Source organism: Salvelinus fontinalis, unplaced genomic scaffold, assembly GCF_029448725.1.
Source record: "Salvelinus fontinalis isolate EN_2023a unplaced genomic scaffold, ASM2944872v1 scaffold_0005, whole genome shotgun sequence".
Taxonomy (NCBI): domain Eukaryota; kingdom Metazoa; phylum Chordata; class Actinopteri; order Salmoniformes; family Salmonidae; genus Salvelinus; species Salvelinus fontinalis.
Window position 1 is genome coordinate 1,410,803 of NW_026600214.1, and position 22,500 is coordinate 1,433,302.

A 22,500-nucleotide genomic window follows, 5' to 3' on the forward strand; every position below is an offset into this window, starting at 1 on the left:
ACGGTCTCTTTAAATATGGTCAGACTGCGTTGGTATCTACGCGCATGCTCTGTAGAAAGAGGAAGCGATCTTTGGCTGATGTGGACATTTCAACGGGTGAGATAATCTCACGCTAAGTAACTAGCGACTTTCGAGCAACCAGGTGTCAAAGAAATATTTCAAAAACAATGGAGCGATGAACATATGTAGCGTTTGAACCAAACATTTTTCAATTTGTAAGAACTGAAAAAAAATAAAATAAAGCGATCCACAATGATGTCAGAATGCGAACCAAACGAGACCGAGCCGGTGGTGGCGGCTGACATAGCCCCGGTAGCCGACGCTGCTACCACGGATCTCAACTTTCGGTCACAGGAGCCACTGTCGACGTTGTTCGATAGGAACACAGTCGGGTCTGGGGCAAACCCGGGGGTCGCGATTCGGATCTCGGGTTCGTGTGAAAGTGTTCTTACCGAATTGGAGACGGACGGTTCTGGGGAAGAGGCTCTGTTGTTGCCGTGTTTATCCGGAGGCACGTCGTCACCTCGGGGCGAGAGGCAGAAGAGGACGAGGCGGAACCGACGGAGTTCATCATCGGATAAGGATAACCTTACCTCGCCAGGTAAAGAGCCGGTGGTGATACGGAGGAGAATACAATAATTCGTTCATGTTAGTAGCTAGTTAGCTTCCTAGCCATGGCGTTACTTTCTCACTATTGTGTACTTTGAACGATTTTAAAGTGCAAAGGGGATTTTTTGTGTTTGTTTTTCACTGGTTGCCCATTTCTTGTGACAACAGGTCACACATCTTGCTGCTGTGATGGCACACTGTGGTATTTCACCCAGTAGATATGGGAGTTTAACAAAATTGGGTTTGTTTTTTCGAATTCTTTGTGGATCTGTGTATTCTGAGGGAAATATGTGTCTCTAATATGGTCATACATTGGGCAGGAGGTTAGGAAGTGCAGATCAGTTTCCACCTCATTTTGTGGGCAGTGAGCACATAGCCTGTCTTCTCTTGAGAGCCAGGTCTGCCTACGGCGGCCTTTCTCAATAGCAAGGCTATGCTCACTGAGTCTGTACATAGTCAAAGCTTTCCTTAAGTTTGGGTCAGTCACAGTGGTCAGGTATTCTGCCACTGTATACTCTCTGTTTAGGGCCAAATAGCATTCTAGTTTGCTCTGTTTTTTTTTACTTGACACATTGTCTTTTTGTTTTCTTATGATTTGGTTGGGTCCTCTCTCCCCCCAGCTCTCCCTCTCTCTCTCTCCCCCCAGCTCTCCCTCTCTCTCTCTCCCCCCAGCTCTCCCTCTCTCTCTCTCCCCTCAGCTCTCCCTCTCTCTCTCTCCCCCCAGCTCTCCCTCTCTCTCTCCCCCCAGCTCTCCCTCTCTCTCTCCCCCCAGCTCTCCCTCTCTCTCTCCCCCCAGCTCTCCCTCTCTCTATTCCCCCCAGCTCTCCCTCTCTCTATTCCCCCCAGCTCTCCCTCTCTCTATTCCCCCCCAGCTCTCCCTCTCTCTCTCCCCCCAGCTCTCCCTCTCTCTCTCCCCCCCAGCTCTCCCTCTCTCTCTCCCCCCCAGCTCTCCCTCTCTCTATTCCCCCCAGCTCTCCCTCTCTCTCTCCCCCCAGCTCTCCCTCTCTCTCTCCCCCCAGCTCTCCTTCTCTCTCTCCCCCCCAGCTCTCCCTCTCTCTATTCCCCCCAGCTCTCCCTCTCTCTATTCCCCCCAGCTCTCCCTCTCTCTATTCCCCCCAGCTCTCCCTCTCTCTATTCCCCCCAGCTCTCCCTCTCTCTATTCCCCCCAGCTCTCCCTCTCTCTATTCCCCCCAGCTCTCCCTCTCTCTATTCCCCCCAGCTCTCCCTCTCTCTATTCCCCCCCAGCTCTCCCTCTCTCTCTCCCCCCAGCTCTCCCTCTCTCTATTCCCCCCAGCTCTCCCTCTCTCTATTCCCCCCAGCTCTCCCTCTCTCTATTCCCCCCCAGCTCTCCCTCTCTCTCTCCCCCCAGCTCTCCCTCTCTCTCTCCCCCCCAGCTCTCCCTCTCTCTCTCCCCCCCAGCTCTCCCTCTCTCTATTCCCCCCAGCTCTCCCTCTCTCTCTCCCCCCAGCTCTCCCTCTCTCTCTCCCCCCAGCTCTCCTTCTCTCTCTCCCCCCCAGCTCTCCCTCTCTCTATTCCCCCCAGCTCTCCCTCTCTCTATTCCCCCCAGCTCTCCCTCTCTCTATTCCCCCCAGCTCTCCCTCTCTCTATTCCCCCCAGCTCTCCCTCTCTCTATTCCCCCCAGCTCTCCCTCTCTCTATTCCCCCCAGCTCTCCCTCTCTCTATTCCCCCCAGCTCTCCCTCTCTCTATTCCCCCCCAGCTCTCCCTCTCTCTATTCCCCCCCAGCTCTCCCTCTCTCTATCCCCCCCAGCTCTCCCTCTCTCTATCCCCCCCAGCTCTCCCTCTCTCTATCCCCCCCAGCTCTCCCTCTCTCTATCCCCCCCAGCTCTCCCTCTCTCTATTCCCCCCCAGCTCTCCCTCTCTCTATTCCCCCCAGCTCTCCCTCTCTCTATTCCCCCCAGCTCTCCCTCTCTCTATTCCCCCCAGCTCTCCCTCTCTCTATTCCCCCCAGCTCTCCCTCTCTCTATTCCCCCCAGCTCTCCCTCTCTCTATTCCCCCCAGCTCTCCCTCTCTCTATTCCCCCCAGCTCTCCCTCTCTCTATTCCCCCCAGCTCTCCCTCTCTCTATTCCCCCCAGCTCTCCCTCTCTCTATTCCCCCCAGCTCTCCCTCTCTCTATCCCCCCCAGCTCTCCCTCTCTCTATCCCCCCCAGCTCTCCCTCTCTCTATCCCCCCCAGCTCTCCCTCTCTCTATCCCCCCCAGCTCTCCCTCTCTCTATTCACCCCAGCTCTCCCTCTCTCTATCCCCCCCAGCTCTCGCTGTCCCCCATCTCTCTCTTCCTCCTCTCTCTGTCTGATGGGGATATATGGAGCTGTGTTGTTGATGTCATCAGTTGTTCTCCTTTGCTTTCTAAATGGGGAGGGGAGAGGAAGCGTCATCTACATTACATTTACATTTAAGTCATTTACTTAGACCGTGTGTGTGGGGTGCTCTGTGTGTGTGTGTGTGTGTGGGGGGGGGGGGGCTCTCTCTGTGTGTGTGTGTGTGTGTGTGTGTGTGTGTGGCCCTGTGTTTAACCTCCATGTTCTATGGAGCCATGTTTCTCTTGCCTTTGCATCTAGCTCACAGTGCCTCTGCCTCCCAAACAGCACCGTATTCCCTACATATTGCACTACTTTTGACCAGAGCCCTATGGAAGTAGTGTATTGTGTAGGGAATAGGGTGCTGTTTGGGAGGCCTCCTACACCCGCCAACAGAGTCAACCACAACCAAAGCAAAGAAGTGTTGACGCTGCAGAGTTGAACTGATACCACAGCTATAGATGCTGCTTTAGCAGGTTACACAAGTAGGGATCTCTCTGTCAATTCAATTTCACTTGCAACAAAAGTGAAATAAACAATAAAATGTACAGAAAACATTACTCTCTCTCTCTCTTTGTCGATCTCCGTGGAGAGGGCATGGTAAAATATACATTTGTAATGTGGTTGTTTTAATGTAATGACGATGGCCTATTTTAAAGAAAAACAAGTGTATATTCTCTCTCTCCCCGCCCCCTCCATTCAGGTAACAGTAGCGGAGACTTTAACCATTTCCCCGACGACCCGGAGTTTGGTGACATCATTCAGAGGGCGGAGCAGGCCATCGAGGGCGGAGTCTTCCCAGAGAGAATCTCTCAGGGTTCCAGTGGGAGTTACTTCGTTAAAGACTCCAAAGGGGTGAGGAAAGGGGGAGTGGGGGGAGGTGGAAGGTATAGGGGAGGGGGGGTGGAAGGTATGGAGGAGGGGGGGTGGAAGGTATGGAGGAGGGGGAGTGGGGGGAGGTGAGGTGGGAGGTATAGGGGAGGGAGGGGGTATTTTGTCAAAGACCACAGGGGGGCAGGTGGGGGGGGGGATCATCCCTCATCACTACTAGCTAGGCTTTATTGAAACAGTCAATAACCTTTTAAATTAACAAACTGTTTCCTGTTCTCTACGTCCAGGAAGTCCTCGTGGGTTTTTCTGAGCCACTGTGGTTTAACTTCTGCATCATCTATGTAAAGAAGTGATTGTTTCATGGGTTAATTTAAGTCCTGTAGGCTTCACAGCTATCAGCTGAATTCCAGTAGAGGCCTACAGATGGAGAGAACCGTTACAGTAGGTGAACATGTTGATGAGGAGGAAGCCAGCTTCAGGGAGGTCCTTCACAACGGACTGTTTCCGCTCCTAGCAGAGACTGGTGCGTCTGGTAACCTGCTGGAGTTACACATCATGATGGTGATGATAGATGCCAGCTGGCCCTGATGTCATCCTCAGTCTCTCTGTAGTCTGTGATGCCAGGTGATGGAGTTGTCTTGCTGGCCCTGATGTCATCCTCAGTCTCTCTGTAGTCTGTGATGCCAGGTGATGGAGTTGTCTCTCTGTAGTCTGTGATGCCAGGTGATGGAGTTGTCTCTCTGTAGTCTGTGATGCCAGGTGATGGAGTTGTCTTGCTGGCCCCTGATGTGGTCCTCAGTCTCTCTGTAGTCTGTGATGCCAGGTGATGGAGTTGTCTTGCTGGCCCTGATGTCATCCTCAGTCTCTCTGTAGTCTGTGATGCCAGGTGATGGAGTTGTCTTGCTGGCCCCTGATGTGGTCCTCAGTCTCTCTGTAGTCTGTGATGCCAGGTGATGGAGTTGTCTTGCTGGCCCCTGATGTGGTCCTCAGTCTCTCTGTAGTCTGTGATGCCAGGTGATGGAGTTGTCTCTCTGTAGTCTGTGATGCCAGGTGATGGAGTTGTCTTGCTGGCCCTGTTGTGTCTCTGTAGTCGGTGATGCCAGGTGATGGAGTTGTCTTGCTGGCCCTGATGTGGTCCTCAGTCTCTCTGTAGTCTGTGATGCCAGGTGATGGAGTTGTCTTGCTGGCCCTGATGTGGTCCTCAGTCTCTCTGTAGTCTGTGATGCCAGGTAATGGAGTTGTCTTGCTGGCCCCTGATGTGGTCCTCAGTCTCTCTGTAGTCTGTGATGCCAGGTGATGGAGTTGTCTTGCTGGCCCTGATGTGGTCCTCAGTCTCTCTGTAGTCTGTGATGCCAGGTGATGGAGTTGTCTTGCTGGCCCTGATGTCATCCTCAGTCTCTCTGTAGTCTGTGATGCCAGGTGATGGAGTTGTCTTGCTGGCCCTGATGTGGTCCTCAGTCTCTCTGTAGTCTGGATTTAGTACTCCTCCACCACTAACGTGTAGCGCCCACTTGGGTGATGCCTCTGCAGCTGCTGTGGCGCAAAAAAGCCCTCCACACATCAGTCCATATCAGTAGTCCTCCTCACATTGTTTGGTATTTGGAATCTAGGCTGGGTTACTGTAAAGCTCTTTCATTAGGGTGTAGGCTGGGTTACTGTAAAGCTTGTTCATTAGGGTCTAGGCTGGGTTACTGTAAAGCTCTTTCATTAGGGTCTAGGCCTGGTTACTGTAAAGCTATTTCATTAGGGTCTAGGCCTGGTTACTGTAAAGCTCTTTCATTAGGGTCTAGGCCTGGTTACTGTAAAGCTCTTTCATTAGGGTCTAGGCCGGGTTACTGTAAAGCTCTTTCATTAGGGTGTAGGCTGGGTTACTGTAAAGCTTGTTCATTAGGGTCTAGGCTGGGTTACTGTAAAGCTCTTTCATTAGGGTCTAGGCCTGGTTACTGTAAAGCTCTTTCATTAGGGTCTAGGCCTGGTTACTGTAAAGCTCTTTCATTAGGGTCTAGGCCGGGTTACTGTAAAGCTCTTTCATTAGGGTCTAGGCTGGGTTACTGTAAAGGTCTTCCATTAGGGTCTAGGCCGGGTGACCGTAAAGCTATTTCATTAGGGTCCAGGCCGGGTTACTGTAAAGCTCTTTCATTAGGGTCTAGGCTGGGTTACTGTAAAGCTTGTTCATTAGGGTCTAGGCTGGGTTACTGTAAAGCTTGTTCATTAGGGTCTAGGCTGGGTTACTGTAAAGCTCTTTCATTAGGGTCTAGGCCGGGTTACTGTAAAGCTCTTTCATTAGGGTCTAGGCTGGGTTACTGTAAAGCTCTTTCATTAGGGTGTTGGCTGGGTTACTGTAAAGCTCTTTCATTAGGATCTAGGCCGGGTTACTGTAAAGCTTGTTCATTAGGGTCTAGGCCGGGTTACTGTAAAGCTCTTTCATTAGGGTGTAGGCTGGGTTACTGTAAAGCTCTTTCATTAGGGTCTAGGCCGGGTTACTGTAAAGCTCTTTCATTAGGGTCTAGGCCGGGTTACAGTAAAGCTCTTTCATTAGGGTCTAGGCCGGGTTACTGTAAAGCTCTTTCATTAGGGTCTAGGCTGGGTTACTGTAAAGCTCTTTCATTAGGGTCTAGGCTGGGTTACAGTAAAGCTCTTTCATTAGGGTCTAGGCCGGGTTACTGTAAAGCTCTTTCATTAGGGTCTAAGCCGGGTTACTGTAAAGCTCTTTCATTAGGGTCTAGGCCGGGTTACTGTAAAGCTCTTTCATTAGGGTCTAGGCCGGGTTACTGTAAAGCTCTTTCATTAGGGTCTAGGCCGGGTTACTGTAAAGCTCTTACATTAGGGTCTAGGCCGGGTTACTGTAAAGCTCTTTCATTAGGGTCTAGGCCGGATTACCGTAAAGCTCTTTCATTAGGGTCTTGCCCGGGTTACCGTAAAGCTCTTTCATTAGGGTCTAGGCCGGGTTACTGTAAAGCTCTTTCATTAGGGTCTAGGCCGGGTTACTGTAAAGCTCTTTCATTAGGGTCTAGGCCGGGTTACTGTAAAGCTCTTTCATTAGGGTCTTGGCCGGGTTACTGTAAAGCTCTTTCATTAGGGTGTAGGCTGGGTTACAGTAAAGCTCTTTCATTAGGGTCTAGGCCGGGTTACTGTAAAGCTCTTTCATTAGGATCTAGGCCGGGTTACTGTAAAGCTCTTTCATTAGGGTCTAGGCTGGGTTACTGTAAAGCTCTTTCATTAGGGTCTAGGCCGGGTTACTGTAAAGCTCTTTCATTAGGGTCTAGGCCGGGTTACTGTAAAGCTCTTTCATTAGGGTCTAGGCCGGGTTACTGTAAAGCTCTTTCATTAGGGTCTTGGCCGGGTTACTGTAAAGCTTGTTCATTAGGGTCTAGGCTGGGTTACTGTAAAGCTTGTTCATTAGGGTCTAGGCTGGGTTACTGTAAAGCTCTTTCATTAGGGTCTAGGCCGGGTTACTGTAAAGCTCTTTCATTAGGGTCTAGGCTGGGTTACTGTAAAGCTCTTTCATTAGGGTGTTGGCTGGGTTACTGTAAAGCTCTTTCATTAGGATCTAGGCCGGGTTACTGTAAAGCTTGTTCATTAGGGTCTAGGCCGGGTTACTGTAAAGCTCTTTCATTAGGGTGTAGGCTGGGTTACTGTAAAGCTCTTTCATTAGGGTCTAGGCCGGGTTACTGTAAAGCTCTTTCATTAGGGTCTAGGCCGGGTTACAGTAAAGCTCTTTCATTAGGGTCTAGGCCGGGTTACTGTAAAGCTCTTTCATTAGGGTCTAGGCTGGGTTACTGTAAAGCTCTTTCATTAGGGTCTAGGCTGGGTTACAGTAAAGCTCTTTCATTAGGGTCTAGGCCGGGTTACTGTAAAGCTCTTTCATTAGGGTCTAAGCCGGGTTACTGTAAAGCTCTTTCATTAGGGTCTAGGCCGGGTTACTGTAAAGCTCTTTCATTAGGGTCTAGGCCGGGTTACTGTAAAGCTCTTTCATTAGGGTCTAGGCCGGGTTACTGTAAAGCTCTTTCATTAGGGTCTAGGCCGGGTTACTGTAAAGCTCTTTCATTAGGGTCTAGGCCGGATTACCGTAAAGCTCTTTCATTAGGGTCTTGCCCGGGTTACCGTAAAGCTCTTTCATTAGGGTCTAGGCCGGGTTACTGTAAAGCTCTTTCATTAGGGTCTAGGCCGGGTTACTGTAAAGCTCTTTCATTAGGGTCTAGGCCGGGTTACTGTAAAGCTCTTTCATTAGGGTCTTGGCCGGGTTACTGTAAAGCTCTTTCATTAGGGTGTAGGCTGGGTTACAGTAAAGCTCTTTCATTAGGGTCTAGGCCGGGTTACTGTAAAGCTCTTTCATTAGGATCTAGGCCGGGTTACTGTAAAGCTCTTTCATTAGGGTCTAGGCTGGGTTACTGTAAAGCTCTTTCATTAGGGTCTAGGCCGGGTTACTGTAAAGCTCTTTCATTAGGGTCTAGGCCAGGTTACTGTAAAGCTCTTTCATTAGGGTCTAGGCTGGGTTACTGTAAAGCTCTTTCATTAGGGTCTAGGCCGGGTTACAGTAAAGCTCTTTCATTAGGGTCTAGGCCGGGTTACTGTAAAGCTCTTTCATTAGGGTCTAGGCCGGGTTACTGTAAAGCTCTTTCATTAGGGTCTAGGCCGGGTTACTGTAAAGCTCTTTCATTAGGGTCTAGGCCGGGTTACTGTAAAGCTCTTTCATTAGGGTCTAGGCTGGGTTACTGTAAAGCTTTTTCATTAGGGTCTAGGCCGGGTTACTGTAAAGCTCTTTCATTAGGGTCCAGGCCGGGTTACTGTAAAGCTCTTTCATTAGGGTCTAGGCCGGGTTACTGTAAAGCTCTTTCATTAGGGTCTAGGCTGGGTTACTGTAAAGCTCTTTCATTAGGGTCTAGGCCGGGTTACTGTAAAGCTCTTTCATTAGGGTCTAGGCCGGGTTACTGTAAAGCTCTTTCATTAGGGTCCAGGCCGGGTTACTGTAAAGCTCTTTCATTAGGATCTAGGCCGGGTTACTGTAAAGCTCTTTCATTAGGGTCTAGGCCGGGTTACTGTAAAGCTCTTTCATTAGGGTCTATGCCGGGTTACTGTAAAGCTCTTTCATTAGGATCTAGGCTGGGTTACTGTAAAGCTCTTTCATTAGGATCTAGGCCGGGTTACTGTAAAGCTCTTTCATTAGGGTCTAGGCCGGGTTACTGTAAAGCTCTTTGTGATAACTGCTGATGTGATAAGGGCGTTATTAAATACTGTTGATTCCCTTTTTTTTCCTTCCAGAAAATCCTCGGTGTTTTCAAACCAAAGTCTGAAGAGCCTTACGGTCACCTCAACCCTAAATGGACCAAATACTTTCACAAGGTATCACTGTTCTCTGGTCTGTTATTATCTCTGTCTTTTACTGTTGTCTGGTCTGTTACTATCTCTGTCTTTTACTGTTCTCTGGTCTGTTACCATATCTGTCTTTTAATGTTGTCTGGTCTGTTACTATCTCTGTCTTTTAATGTTGTCTGGTCTGTTACTATCTCTGTCTTTTTACTGTTGTCTGTTACTATCTCTGTCTTTTACTGTTCTCTGGTCTGTTACTATCTCTGTCTTTTACTTTTCTCTGGTCTGTTACTATCTCTGTCTTTTACGGTTGTCTGGTCTGTTACTATCGCTGTCTTTTATTGTTCTCTGGTCTGTTACTATCGCTGTCTTTTATTGTTCTCTGGTCTGTTACTATCTCTGTCTTTTACTGTTGTCTGGTCTGTTACTATCTCTGTCTTTCACTGTTCTCTGGTCTGTTACTATCGCTGTCTTTTACTGTTGTCTGGTCTGTTACTATCTCTGTCTTTTACTGTTCACTGTTCTCTGGTCTGTTACTATCTCTGTCTTTTATTGTTCTCTGGTCTGTTACTATCTCTGTCTTTTACTGTTGTCTGGTCTGTTACTATCTCTGTCTTTTACTGTTCTCTGATCTGTTACTATCTCTGTCTTTTACTGTTGTCTGGTCTGTTACTATCTCTGTCTTTTACTGTTCTCTGGTCTGTTACTATCTCTGTCTTTTACTGTTCTCTGGTCTGTTACTATCTCTTTTACTGTTGTCTGTCCCTATGTCCTATTTCCCTCTCCTCTTCCTCTCCTCCATTTCTCTCTATTTTTACATTAATTATAACAGTTCATTTAACTCTTTCCCCACCCTCTACCCTTCCTCCCTCTGTCCTCTCTCTTCCTCCTCCCTCTGTCCTCTCTCTTCCTCCTCCCTCTGTCCTCTCTCCTCCTCCTCCCTCTGTCTTCTCTCCTCCTCCTCCCTCTGTCTTCTCTCCTCCTCCTCCCTCTGTCCTCTCTCCTCCTCCTCCCTCTGTCTTCTCTCCTCCTCCTCCCTCTGTCCTCTCTCCTCCTCCTCCCTCTGTCTTCTCTCCTCCTCCTCCCTCTGTCCTCTCTCCTCCTCCTCCCTCTGTCTTCTCTCCTCCTCCTCCCTCTGTCCTCTCTCCTCCTCCTCTGTCCTCTCTCTTCCCCCTCTGTCCTCTCTCCTCCTCCTCCCTCTGTCCTCTCTCCTCCTCCTCCCTCTGTCCTCTCTCCTCCTCCTCCCTCTGTCTTCTCTCCTCCTCCTCCCTCTGTCCTCTCTCCTCCTCCTCCCTCTGTCTTCTCTCCTCCTCCTCCCTCTGTCCTCTGTCCTCTCTCCTCCTCCTCCCTCTGTCTTCTCTCCTCCTCCTCCCTCTGTCCTCTCTCCTCCTCCTCCCTCTGCCCTCTCTCTTCCCCCTCCCTCTGTCCTCTCTCTTCCCCCTCCCTCTGTCCTCTCTCCTCCTCCTCCCTCTGTCTTCTCTCCTCCCCCTCTCTCTGTCCTCTCTCCTCCTCCTCCCTCTGTCTTCTCTCCTCCTCCTCCCTCTGTCTTCTCTCCTCCTCCTCCCTCTGTCCTCTCTCTTCCCCCTCCCTCTGTCCTCTCTCTTCCTCCTCCCTCTGTCCTCTCTCCTCCTCCTCCCTCTGTCCTCTCTCCTCCTCCTCCCTCTGTCTTCTCTCCTCCTCCTCCCTCTGTCTTCTCTCCTCCCCCTCCCTCTGTCCTCTCTCCTCCCCCTCCCTCTGTCCTCTCTCTTCCCCCTCCCTCTGTCCTCTCTCCTCCCCCTCTCTCTGTCTTCTCTCCTCCTCCTCCCTCTGTCCTCTCTCCTCCTCCTCCCTCTGTCTTCTCTCCTCCTCCTCACTCTGTCTTCTCTCCTCCTCCTCCCTCTGTCTTCTCTCCTCCCCCTCTCTCTGTCCTCTCTCCTCCTCCTCCCTCTGTCTTCTCTCCTCCCCCTCTCTCTGTCTTCTCTCCTCCCCCTCTCTCTGTCCTCTCTCCTCCTCCTCCCTCTGTCTTCTCTCCTCCTCCTCCCTCTGTCTTCTCTCCTCCTCCTCCCTCTGTCTTCTCTCCTCCTCCTCCCTCTGTCTTCTCTCCTCCTCCTCCCTCTGTCCTCTCTCCTCCTCCTCCCTCTGTCTTCTCTCCTCCTCCTCCCTCTGTCTTCTCTCCTCCTCCTCCCTCTGTCTTCTCTCCTCCTCCTCCCTCTGTCTTCTCTCCTCCTCCTCCCTCTGTCTTCTCTCCTCCTCCTCCCTCTGTCTTCTCTCCTCCTCCTCCCTCTGTCTTCTCTCCTCCTCCTCCCTCTGTCTTCTCTCCTCCTCCTCACTCTGTCTTCTCTCCTCCTCCTCACTCTGTCTTCTCTCCTCCTCCTCACTCTGTCTTCTCTCTTCCTCCTCCCTCTGTCTTCTCTCCTCCTCCTCCCTCTGTCTTCTCTCCTCCTCCTCCCTCTGTCTTCTCTCCTCCTCCTCCCTCTGTCCTCCTCCCTCTGTCTTCTCTCCTCCTCCTCCCTCTGCCCCCCCACCCTCTCTCCTCCTCCTCCCCCCTCTCTGTGTAGCTGTGCTGTCCGTGTTGTTTTGGCCGTGGCTGCCTGATCCCCAACCAGGGCTATCTCTCGGAGGTTGCTGCCTCCCTCGTCGATACCAGGCTAGGACTGGGGGTGGTCCCCAAAACCAAGGTGAGGTGGGGGGGGGGTCTCGTCGAAACCCGGCTAGGACTGGGGGTGGTCCCCAAAACCAAGGTGAGGTGGGGGGGGGGGGGGGGGGGGCTCAGACTGTGTATCAGGTCAGTGATAATAACAGACTGTGTATCTGGTCAGTGATAATAACAGACTGTGTATCAGGTCAGTGATAATAACAGACTGGGTATCAGGTCAGTGATAATAACAGACTGGGTATCAGGTCAGTGATAATAACAGACTGGGTATCAGGTCAGTGATAATAACAGACTGGGTATCAGGTCAGTGATAATAACAGACTGTGTATCTGGTCAGTGATAATAACAGACTGTATCTGGTCAGTGATAATATCAGGTCAGTGATAATAACAGACTGTGTATCAGGTCAGTGATAATAACAGACTGTGTATCAGGTCAGTGATAATAACAGACTGTGTATCAGGTCAGTGATAATATCAGGTCAGTGATAATAACAGACTGTGTATCAGGTCAGTGATAATAACAGACTGGGTATCAGGTCAGTGATAATAACAGACTGTGTATCTGGTCAGTGATAATAACAGACTGTGTATCAGGTCAGTGATAATAACAGACTGTGTATCAGGTCAGTGATAATAACAGACTGTGTATCAGGTCAGTGATAATAACAGACTGTGTATCAGGTCAGTGATAATATCAGGTCAGTGATAATAACAGACTGTGTATCAGGTCAGTGATAATAACAGACTGTGTATCTGGTCAGTGATAATAACAGACTGTGTATCTGGTCAGTGATAATATCAGGTCAGTGATAATAACAGACTGTGTATCAGGTCAGTGATAATAACAGGTCAGTGATAATAACAGGTCAGTGATAATAACAGACTGTGTATCGGGTCAGTGATAATAACAGGTCAGTGATAATAACAGGTCAGTGATAATAACAGACTGTGTATCGGGTCAGTGATAATAACAGACTGTGTATGTGTCTTTCAGGCTGTGTATCTGGTCAGTGAGACATTTCACTACAACACCATCGACAGGGCCAAGTCCAGAGGGAAGAAATACGCCCTAGAGATGGTTCCCAAAGTAGGACGACACTTCCACAGAGTGGGCCTGCCCCCCAAGGTACCCTGACCCCTGACCTCTGACCCTACCAGTCTTATTCCTGACACTATGTCTTAACCCCCCAAGGTATCCTGATCCCTGACCTCTGACCCTACCAGTCTTATTCCTGACCCTATGTTCTAACCCCCAAGGTATCCTGACCCCTGACCCCATCAGTCTTATTCCTGACCCTATGTCTTAACCCCCAAGGTATCCTGACTCCTGACCCCTGACCCCATCAGTCTTATTCCTGACCCTATGTCTTAACCCCCCAAGGTATCCTGATCCCTGACCTCTGACCCATCAGTCTTATTCCTGACCCTATGTCTTAACCCCCCAAGGTATCCTGACCCCTGACCTCTGACCCTACCAGTCTTATTCCTGACCCAATGTCTTAACCCCCCAAGGTATCCTGACCCCTGACCTCTGACCCTACCAGTCTTAATCCCGACCCTATGTCTTAACCCCCCAAGGTATCCTGACCTCTGACCCTACCAGTCTTATTCCTGACCCTATGTCTTAACCCCCCAAGGTCCCCTGACCCCTGACCTCTGACCCCACCAGTCTTGTTCCTGACCCTATGTCTTAACCCCCCAAGGTCCCCTGACCCCTGACCTCTGACCCCACCAGTCTTATTCCTGACCCTATGTCTTAACCCCCCAAGGTCCCCTGACCTCTGACCCCACCAGTCTTGTTCCTGACCCTATGTCTTAACCCCCCAAGGTCCCCTGACCCCTGACCTCTGACCCCACCAGTCTTATTCCTGACCCCTGACCCCACCAGTCTTATTCCTGACCCTATGTCTTAACCCCCCAAGGTATCCTAACCTGTGTGTGTCTTGCATCTGTCTGTTTCTCTATCTCTCTCTGTGTGTGTTTTTGCGTCTTTCTGTGTGTGTGTGTGTGTGTGTCAGCTTGGATCGTTCCAGCTGTTCGTGGAAGGGTACCACGAGGCTGACTATTGGTTGAGACGTTTTGAGGCGGCGCCTCTCCCAGAGAACATCAGGAAACAGCTCCAGTCTCAGTTTGAGAGGCTCGTCATTCTGGACTACGTCATCAGAAACACAGGTGTGTGTGTGTGGTGTGTGTGTGGTGTGTGTGTGGTGTGTGTGTGGTGTGTGTGTGTGTGTGTGTGTGTGTGTGTGTGTGTGTGAGAACAACAGTACACTGTAAAAAAATATATATAACAATATAAACACAACATGTAAAGTGTTGGTCTCATGTTTTATGAGCTGAAATAAAAGATACCAGAAATAGTCCTTGCGCACAAAAAGCTTATTTTTCTTATATTTTGTGCACAAATTTGCTTAAATCCCTGTTAGTGAGTATTTCCCCTTTGCCAAGATAATCCATCCACCTGACAGGTGTGGCATATCAAGAAGCTGATTAAACAGCATGACGCAGGTGCACCTTGTGCTGGGGACAATACAAGGCCGCTCACACACAATGCCACAGATGTCTCAAGTTGAGGGAGCGTGCAATTGGCATTCTGACTGCAGGAATGTCCAACAGAGCTGTTGCCAGAGAATTTAATGTTCATTTCTCTACCATAAGCCACCTCCAACGTCGTTTTTGAGAATTTAGGTAGTACGTCCAAACGGCCTCACAACCGCAGATCACGTGTAACCATGGCAGCCCAGGACCTCCACATCCGGCTTCTTCACCTGCGGGATCGTCTGAGTCCAGCCACCCGGACAGCTGATGAAACTAGGTTTGCACAACAGAAGAATTTCTGTACAAACTGTCAGAAAACCGTCTCAGGGAAGCTGATCCGCGTGCTCGTCGTCCTCACCGGGGTCATGACCTGACTGCAGTTCGGCATCTTAACCGACTTCAGTGGGAAAATGCTCACCTTCGATGGCCACTGGCACGCTGGAGAAATGTGCAAGCAGTGTTTTTATGTCAACGTTGTGAACAGAGTCCCCCGTGATGTAGGGGGGTTTTATGTCAACGTTGTGAACAGAGTCCCCCGTGATGTAGGGGGGGTTTATGTCAACGTTGTGAACAGAGTCCCCCGTGATGTAGGGGGGTTATGTTATGGGAAGGAATAAACTACGGACAACGAACACAATGGCATTTTATCGATGGCCATTTGAATGCACAGAGATACCGTGACGAGATCCAACTAAATGTATTGAACTTGGTAGGGAATCAACGAGATGTTTTGAACCGAGTAGGGAATCAACTAGATGTATTGAACTGGGTAGGGAATCAACTAGATGTTTTGAACCGAGTAGGGAATCAACTAGATGTATTGAACTGGGTAGGGAATCAACTAGATGTTTTGAACTCGGTACAGAATCAACTAGATGTATTGAACTGGGTAGGGAATCAACTAGATGTAGGGAATCAACTAGATGTATTAAACCAAGTAGGGAATCAACTAGATGTATTGAACTGGGTAGGGAATCAACTAGATGTAGGGAATCAACTAGATGTATTGAACTGGGTAGGGAATCAACTAGATGTATTGAACTGGGTAGGGAATCAACTAGATGTATTGAACTATGTAGGGAATCAACTAGATGTTTTGAACTAGGTAGAGAATCAACTAGATGTATTGAACTGGGTAGGGAATCAACTAGATGTATTGAACTGGGTAGGGAATCAACTAGATGTATTGAACTGGGTAGGGAATCAACTAGATGTATTGAACTGGGTAGGGAATCAACTAGATGTATTGAACTGGGTAGGGAATCAACTAGATGTATTGAACTGGGTAGGGAATCAACTAGATGTATTGAACTGGGTAGGGAATCAACTAGATGTATTGAACTGGGTAGGGAATCAACTAGATGTATTGAACTGGGTAGGGAATCAACTAGATGTATTGAACTATGTAGGGAATCAACTAGATGTATTGAACTGGGTAGGGAATCAACTAGATGTATTGAACTGGGTAGGGAATCAACTAGATGTATTGAACTGGGTAGGGAATCAACTAGATGTATTGAACTGGGTTGGGAATCAACTAGATGTAGGGAATCAACTAGATGTATTGAACTGGGTAGGGAATCAACTAGATGTATTGAACTAGGTAGGGAATCAACTAGATGTATTGAACTAGGTAGGGAATCAACTAGATGTATTGAACTAGGTAGGGAATCAACTAGATGTATTGAACTAGATGTATTGAACTGGGTAGGGAATCAACTAGATGTATTGAACTGGGTAGGGAATCAACTAGATGTAGGGAATCAACTAGATGTATTGAACTGGGTAGGGAATCAACTAGATGTAGGGAATCAACCTGATGTATTGAACTGAATTGAAGGGCGTCTACACCCGAAAATAAAACATTCTTAGATGTTTTTCCTTTTCTCCTGTTGTGGTACTAAAGTGAGATTTTTGAGAGTGAAAACTTGGGAGAGAAACAAAATGGAGATAACAGAATGAAATCAGGCCAAAAATAAAACAGATTTTACAGGGACACACGGTTCATGCCCTGGAACACCTCCCTATAGCTTTGCATTGTGTTCTCCTCCTATGCAGAATCTAACCCATTCACCCTGTCTCTCTCTTCTCCTTCACCTCCGTCCCTCTTTCTCTCTCTTCTCCTTCTCCTCCGTCCCTCTTTCTCTCTCTTCTCCTTCTCCTCCGTCCCTCTTTCTCTCTCTTCTCCTTCTCCTCCGTCCCTCTTTCTCTCTCTTCTCCTTCTCCTCCCTCCCTCTTTCTCTCTCTTTTCCTTCTCCTCCCTCCCTCTTTCTCTCTCTTCTCCTTCTCCTCCCTCCCTCTTTCTCTCCATCAGACAGAGGGAATGACAACTGGTTGATCAAGTATGAGAAGCCAGGGGAAGGAGAGGGAGAGAAGGTGAGCTGTGTGTTTGGACTGTAGTCCATAGATCATGTGTCTTCTGAAAGGAGTGACACGTGTACTGTGTACTCTGTACCATGACTCATACTTATAACACTCTACAGTATGATATCAGACTGTCTGAGGACTAGTTACCATTCAGTATGATAGAAGACTATCTGAGAGGACTAGTTACCATTCAGTATGATGTAAGACTGTCTGAGGACTAGTTACCATTCAACACTCTACAGTATGATGTAAGACTGTCTCAGAGGACTAGTTAGCATTCAACACTCTACAGTATGATATAAGACTGTCTGAGGACTAGTTAGCATTCAGTATGATAGAAGATCGTCTCAGAGGACTAGTTACCATTCAGTATGATAAAATACTTTCTCAGAGGACTAGTTACCATTCAGTATGATATAAGACTGTCTCTGAGGACTAGTTACCATTCAGTATGATAGAAGACTGTCTGAGGACTAGTTACCATTCAACACTCTACAGTATGATATAAGACTGTCTCTGAGGACTAGTTACCATTCAGTATGATAGAAGACTGTCTGAGGACTAGTTACCATTCAGTATGATAGAAGACTGTCTGAGGACTAGTTACCATTCAGTATGATATAAGACTGTCTCTGAGGACTAGTTACCATTCAGTATGATAGAAGACTGTCTGAGGACTAGTTACCATTCAGTATGATAGAAGACTGTCTCAGAGGACTAGTTACCATTCAGTATGATATAAGACTGTCTGAGGACTAGTTACCATTCAGTATGATAGAAGACTGTCTCTGAGGACTAGTTACCATTCAACACTCTACAGTATGATGTAAGACTGTCTCAGAGGACTAGTTACCATTCAACACTCTACAGTATGATATAAGACTGTCTGAGGACTAGTTAGCATTCAGTATGATAGAAGATCGTCTCAGAGGACTAGTTACCATTCAGTATGATATAAGACTGTCTCTGAGGACTAGTTACCATTCAGTATGATAAAAGACTTTCTCAGAGGACTAGTTACCATTCAGTATGATAGAAGACTGTCTCAGAGGACTAGTTACCATTCAGTATGATAGAAGACTGTCTGAGGACTAGTTACCATTCAACACTCTACAGTATGATATAAGACTGTCTCTGAGGACTAGTTACCATTCAGTATGATAGAAGACTGTCTGAGGACTAGTTACCATTCAGTATGATAGAAGACTGTCTGAGGACTAGTTACCATTCAGTATGATATAAGACTGTCTCTGAGGACTAGTTACCATTCAGTATGATAGAAGACTATCTGAGAGGACTAGTTACCATTCAGTATGATGTAAGACTGCCTGAGGACTAGTTACCATTCAACACTCTACAGTATGATGTAAGACTGTCTCAGAGGACTAGTTAGCATTCAACACTCTACAGTATGATATAAGACTGTCTGAGGACTAGTTAGCATTCAGTATGATAGAAGATCGTCTCAGAGGACTAGTTACCATTCAGTATGATAAAATACTTTCTCAGAGGACTAGTTACCATTCAGTATGATATAAGACTGTCTCTGAGGACTAGTTACCATTCAGTATGATAGAAGACTGTCTGAGGACTAGTTACCATTCAACACTCTACAGTATGATATAAGACTGTCTCTGAGGACTAGTTACCATTCAGTATGATAGAAGACTGTCTGAGGACTAGTTACCATTCAGTATGATAGAAGACTGTCTGAGGACTAGTTACCATTCAGTATGATATAAGACTGTCTCTGAGGACTAGTTACCATTCAGTATGATAGAAGACTGTCTGAGGACTAGTTACCATTCAGTATGATAGAAGACTGTCTCAGAGGACTAGTTACCATTCAGTATGATATAAGACTGTCTGAGGACTAGTTACCATTCAGTATGATAGAAGACTGTCTCTGAGGACTAGTTACCATTCAACACTCTACAGTATGATGTAAGACTGTCTCAGAGGACTAGTTACCATTCAACACTCTACAGTATGATATAAGACTGTCTGAGGACTAGTTAGCATTCAGTATGATAGAAGATCGTCTCAGAGGACTAGTTACCATTCAGTATGATATAAGACTGTCTCTGAGGACTAGTTACCATTCAGTATGATAAAAGACTTTCTCAGAGGACTAGTTACCATTCAGTATGATAGAAGACTGTCTCAGAGGACTAGTTACCATTCAGTATGATAGAAGACTGTCTGAGGACTAGTTACCATTCAACACTCTACAGTATGATATAAGACTGTCTCTGAGGACTAGTTACCATTCAGTATGATAGAAGACTGTCTGAGGACTAGTTACCATTCAGTATGATAGAAGACTGTCTGAGGACTAGTTACCATTCAGTATGATATAAGACTGTCTCTGAGGACTAGTTACCATTCAGTATGATAGAAGACTGTCTGAGGACTAGTTACCATTCAACACTCTACAGTATGATAGAAGACTGTCTGAGTACTAGTTACCATTCAGTATGATAGAAGACTGTCTGAGGACTAGTTACCATTCAGTATGATAGAAGACTGTCTCAGAGGACTAGTTACCATTCAGTATGATATAAGACTGTCTGAGGACTAGTTACCATTCAGTATGATAGAAGACTGTCTGAGGACTAGTTAACATTCAGTATGATAGAAGACTGTCTCAGAGGACTAGTTACCATTCAGTATGATGTAAGACTGTCTGAGGACTAGTTACCATTCAGTATGATAGAAGACTGTCTGAGGACTAGTTACCATTCAGTATGATATAAGACTGTCTGAGGACTAGTTAGCATTCAGTATGATAGAAGACTGTCTGAGGACTAGTTAGCATTCAGTATGATAGAAGACTGTCTGAGGACTAGTTACCATTCAGTATGATAGAAGACTGTCTCTGAGGACTAGTTACCATTCAGTATGATAGAAGACTGTCTGAGGACTAGTTACCATTCAGTATGATAGAAGACTGTCTCTGAGGACTAGTTACCATTCAGTATGATATAAGACTGTCTCTGAGGACTAGTTACCATTCAGTATGATAGAAGACTGTCTGAGGACTAGTTACCATTCAACACTCTACAGTATGATGTAAGACTGTCTGAGGACTAGTTACCATTCAACACTCTACAGTATGATATCAGACTGTCTGAGGACTAGTTAGCATTCAGTATGATAGAAGACTATCTGAGGACTAGTTACCATTCAGTATGATAGAGGACTGTCTCAGAGGACTAGTTACCATTCAGTATGATTTAAGACTGTCTCAGAGGACTAGTTACCATTCAGTATGATAGAAGACTGTCTCAGAGGACTAGTTACCATTCAACACTCTACAGTATGATGTAAGACTGTCTCAGAGGACTAGTTACCATTCACCACTCTACAGTATGATATAAGACTGTCTCAGAGGACTAGTTACCATTCAGTATGATAGAAGACTGTCTCTGAGGACTAGTTACCATTCAGTATGATATAAGACTGTCTCTGAGGACTAGTTACCATTCAGTATGATATAAGACTGTCTCTGAGGACTAGTTACTATTCAGTATGATATAAGACTGTCTCTGAGGACTAGTTACCATTCAGTATGATATAAGACTGTCTGAGGACTAGTTACCATTCAGTATGATATAAGACTGTCTGAGGACTAGTTACCATTCAGTATGATATAAGACTGTCTGAGGACTAGTTACCATTCAGTATGATAGAAGACTGTCTGAGGACTTGTTACCATTCAGTATGATAGAAGACTGTCTCTGAGGACTAGTTACCATTCAGTATGATAGAAGACTGTCTCTGAGGACTAGTTACCATTCAGTATGATATAAGACTGTCTGAGGACTAGTTACCATTCAGTATGATATAAGACTGTCTCTGAGGACTAGTTACCATTCAGTATGATAGAAGACTGTCTGAGGACTAGTTACCATTCAACACTCTACAGTATGATATCAGACTGTCTGAGGACTAGTTAGCATTCAGTATGATAGAAGATTGTCTCAGAGGACTAGTTACCATTCAGTATGATATAAGATTGTCTCAGAGGACTAGTTACCATTCAGTATGATATAAGACTGTCTCAGAGGACTAGTTAGCATTCAACACTACAGTATGATATCAGACTGTCTGAGGACTAGTTACCATTCAACACTCTACAGTATGATATAAGACTGTCTCTGAGGACTAGTTACCATTCAGTATGATATAAGACTGTCCTTGAGGACTTGTTACCATTCAGTATGATATAAGACTGTCTGAGGACTAGTTACCATTCAACACTCTACAGTATGATATCAGACTGTCTGAGGACTAGTTAGCATTCAGTATGATAGAAGACTATCTGAGGACTAGTTACCATTCAGTATGATAGAAGACTGTCTCAGAGGACTAGTTACCATTCAGTATGATTTAAGACTGTCTCAGAGGACTAGTTACCATTCAGTATGATAGAAGACTGTCTCAGAGGACTAGTTACCATTCAACACTCTACAGTATGATGTAAGACTGTCTCAGAGGACTAGTTACCATTCACCACTCTACAGTATGATATAAGACTGTCTCAGAGGACTAGTTACCATTCAGTATGATAGAAGACTGTCTCTGAGGACTAGTTACCATTCAGTATGATATAAGACTGTCTCTGAGGACTAGTTACCATTCAGTATGATATAAGACTGTCTCTGAGGACTAGTTACTATTCAGTATGATATAAGACTGTCTCTGAGGACTAGTTACCATTCAGTATGATATAAGACTGTCTGAGGACTAGTTACCATTCAGTATGATATAAGACTGTCTGAGGACTAGTTACCATTCAGTATGATATAAGACTGTCTCTGAGGACTAGTTACCATTCAGTATGATAGAAGACTGTCTGAGGACTTGTTACCATTCAGTATGATAGAAGACTGTCTCTGAGGACTAGTTACCATTCAGTATGATAGAAGACTGTCTCTGAGGACTAGTTACCATTCAGTATGATATAAGACTGTCTGAGGACTAGTTACCATTCAGTATGATATAAGACTGTCTCTGAGGACTAGTTACCATTCAGTATGATAGAAGACTGTCTGAGGACTAGTTACCATTCAACACTCTACAGTATGATATCAGACTGTCTGAGGACTAGTTAGCATTCAGTATGATAGAAGACTATCTGAGGACTAGTTACCATTCAGTATGATAGAAGACTGTCTCAGAGGACTAGTTACCATTCAACACTCTACAGTATGATGTAAGACTGTCTCAGAGGACTTGTTACCATTCAGTATGATAGAAGACTGTCTGACGACTAGTTACCAGACAGAACAGAGAGTAGAGACCAGGTTATAGACAACCATCAATCAATACAGAACAATGTGTAGCTAATCAATAACTGTATCTCTCTATCAGGCCCCAGACAGAACAATGTGTAGCTAATCAATAACTGTATCTCTCTATCAGGCCCCAGACAGAACAATGTGTAGCTAATCAATAACTGTATCTCTCTATCAGGCCCCAGGCAGAACAATGTGTAGCTAAATAATAACTGTATCTATCAGGACCCAGGCAGAACAATGTGTAGCTAAATAATAACTGTATCTATCAGGCCCCAGACAGAACAATGTGTAGCTAAATAATAACTGTATCTATCAGGCCCCAGACAGAACAATGTGTAGCTAATCAATAACTGTATCTATCAGGCCATCCAGACAGAACAATGTGTAGCTAAACAATAACTGTATCTATCAGACCATCCAGACAGAACAATGTGTAGCTAATCAATAACTGTATCTATCAGACCATCCAGACAGAACAATGTGTAGCTAATCAATAACTGTATCTATCAGACCATCCAGACAGAACAATGTGTAGCTAATCAATAACTGTATCTATCAGACCATCCAGACAGAACAATGTGTAGCTA

General features: G+C 46.5%; 1 protein-coding gene across 3 annotated transcripts in view; it reads left to right on the forward strand.

The window, feature by feature from the left end:
* The first annotated feature begins 60 nt into the window (after positions 1-60).
* Positions 61-22,500, forward strand: part of LOC129842011 (phosphatidylinositol 4-kinase type 2-beta-like) — a 28,710-nt gene continuing 6,270 nt past the window's right edge. Inside the window, exons 1-7 of one of the 3 annotated variants that reach the window (XM_055910384.1) lie at positions 61-601; positions 3,631-3,782; positions 9,021-9,101; positions 11,606-11,788; positions 12,700-12,831; positions 13,724-13,877; positions 16,558-16,619. In XM_055910384.1, coding sequence (XP_055766359.1) covers positions 253-601; positions 3,631-3,782; positions 9,021-9,101; positions 11,606-11,788; positions 12,700-12,831; positions 13,724-13,877; positions 16,558-16,619 — 1,113 coding nt within the window. In that variant the 5' untranslated portion in view covers positions 61-252. The remainder of the gene's footprint in view (positions 602-3,630; positions 3,783-9,020; positions 9,102-11,605; positions 11,789-12,699; positions 12,832-13,723; positions 13,878-16,557; positions 16,620-22,500) is intronic. The other 2 variants (XM_055910385.1, XM_055910386.1) reach the window with 2 other exon arrangements.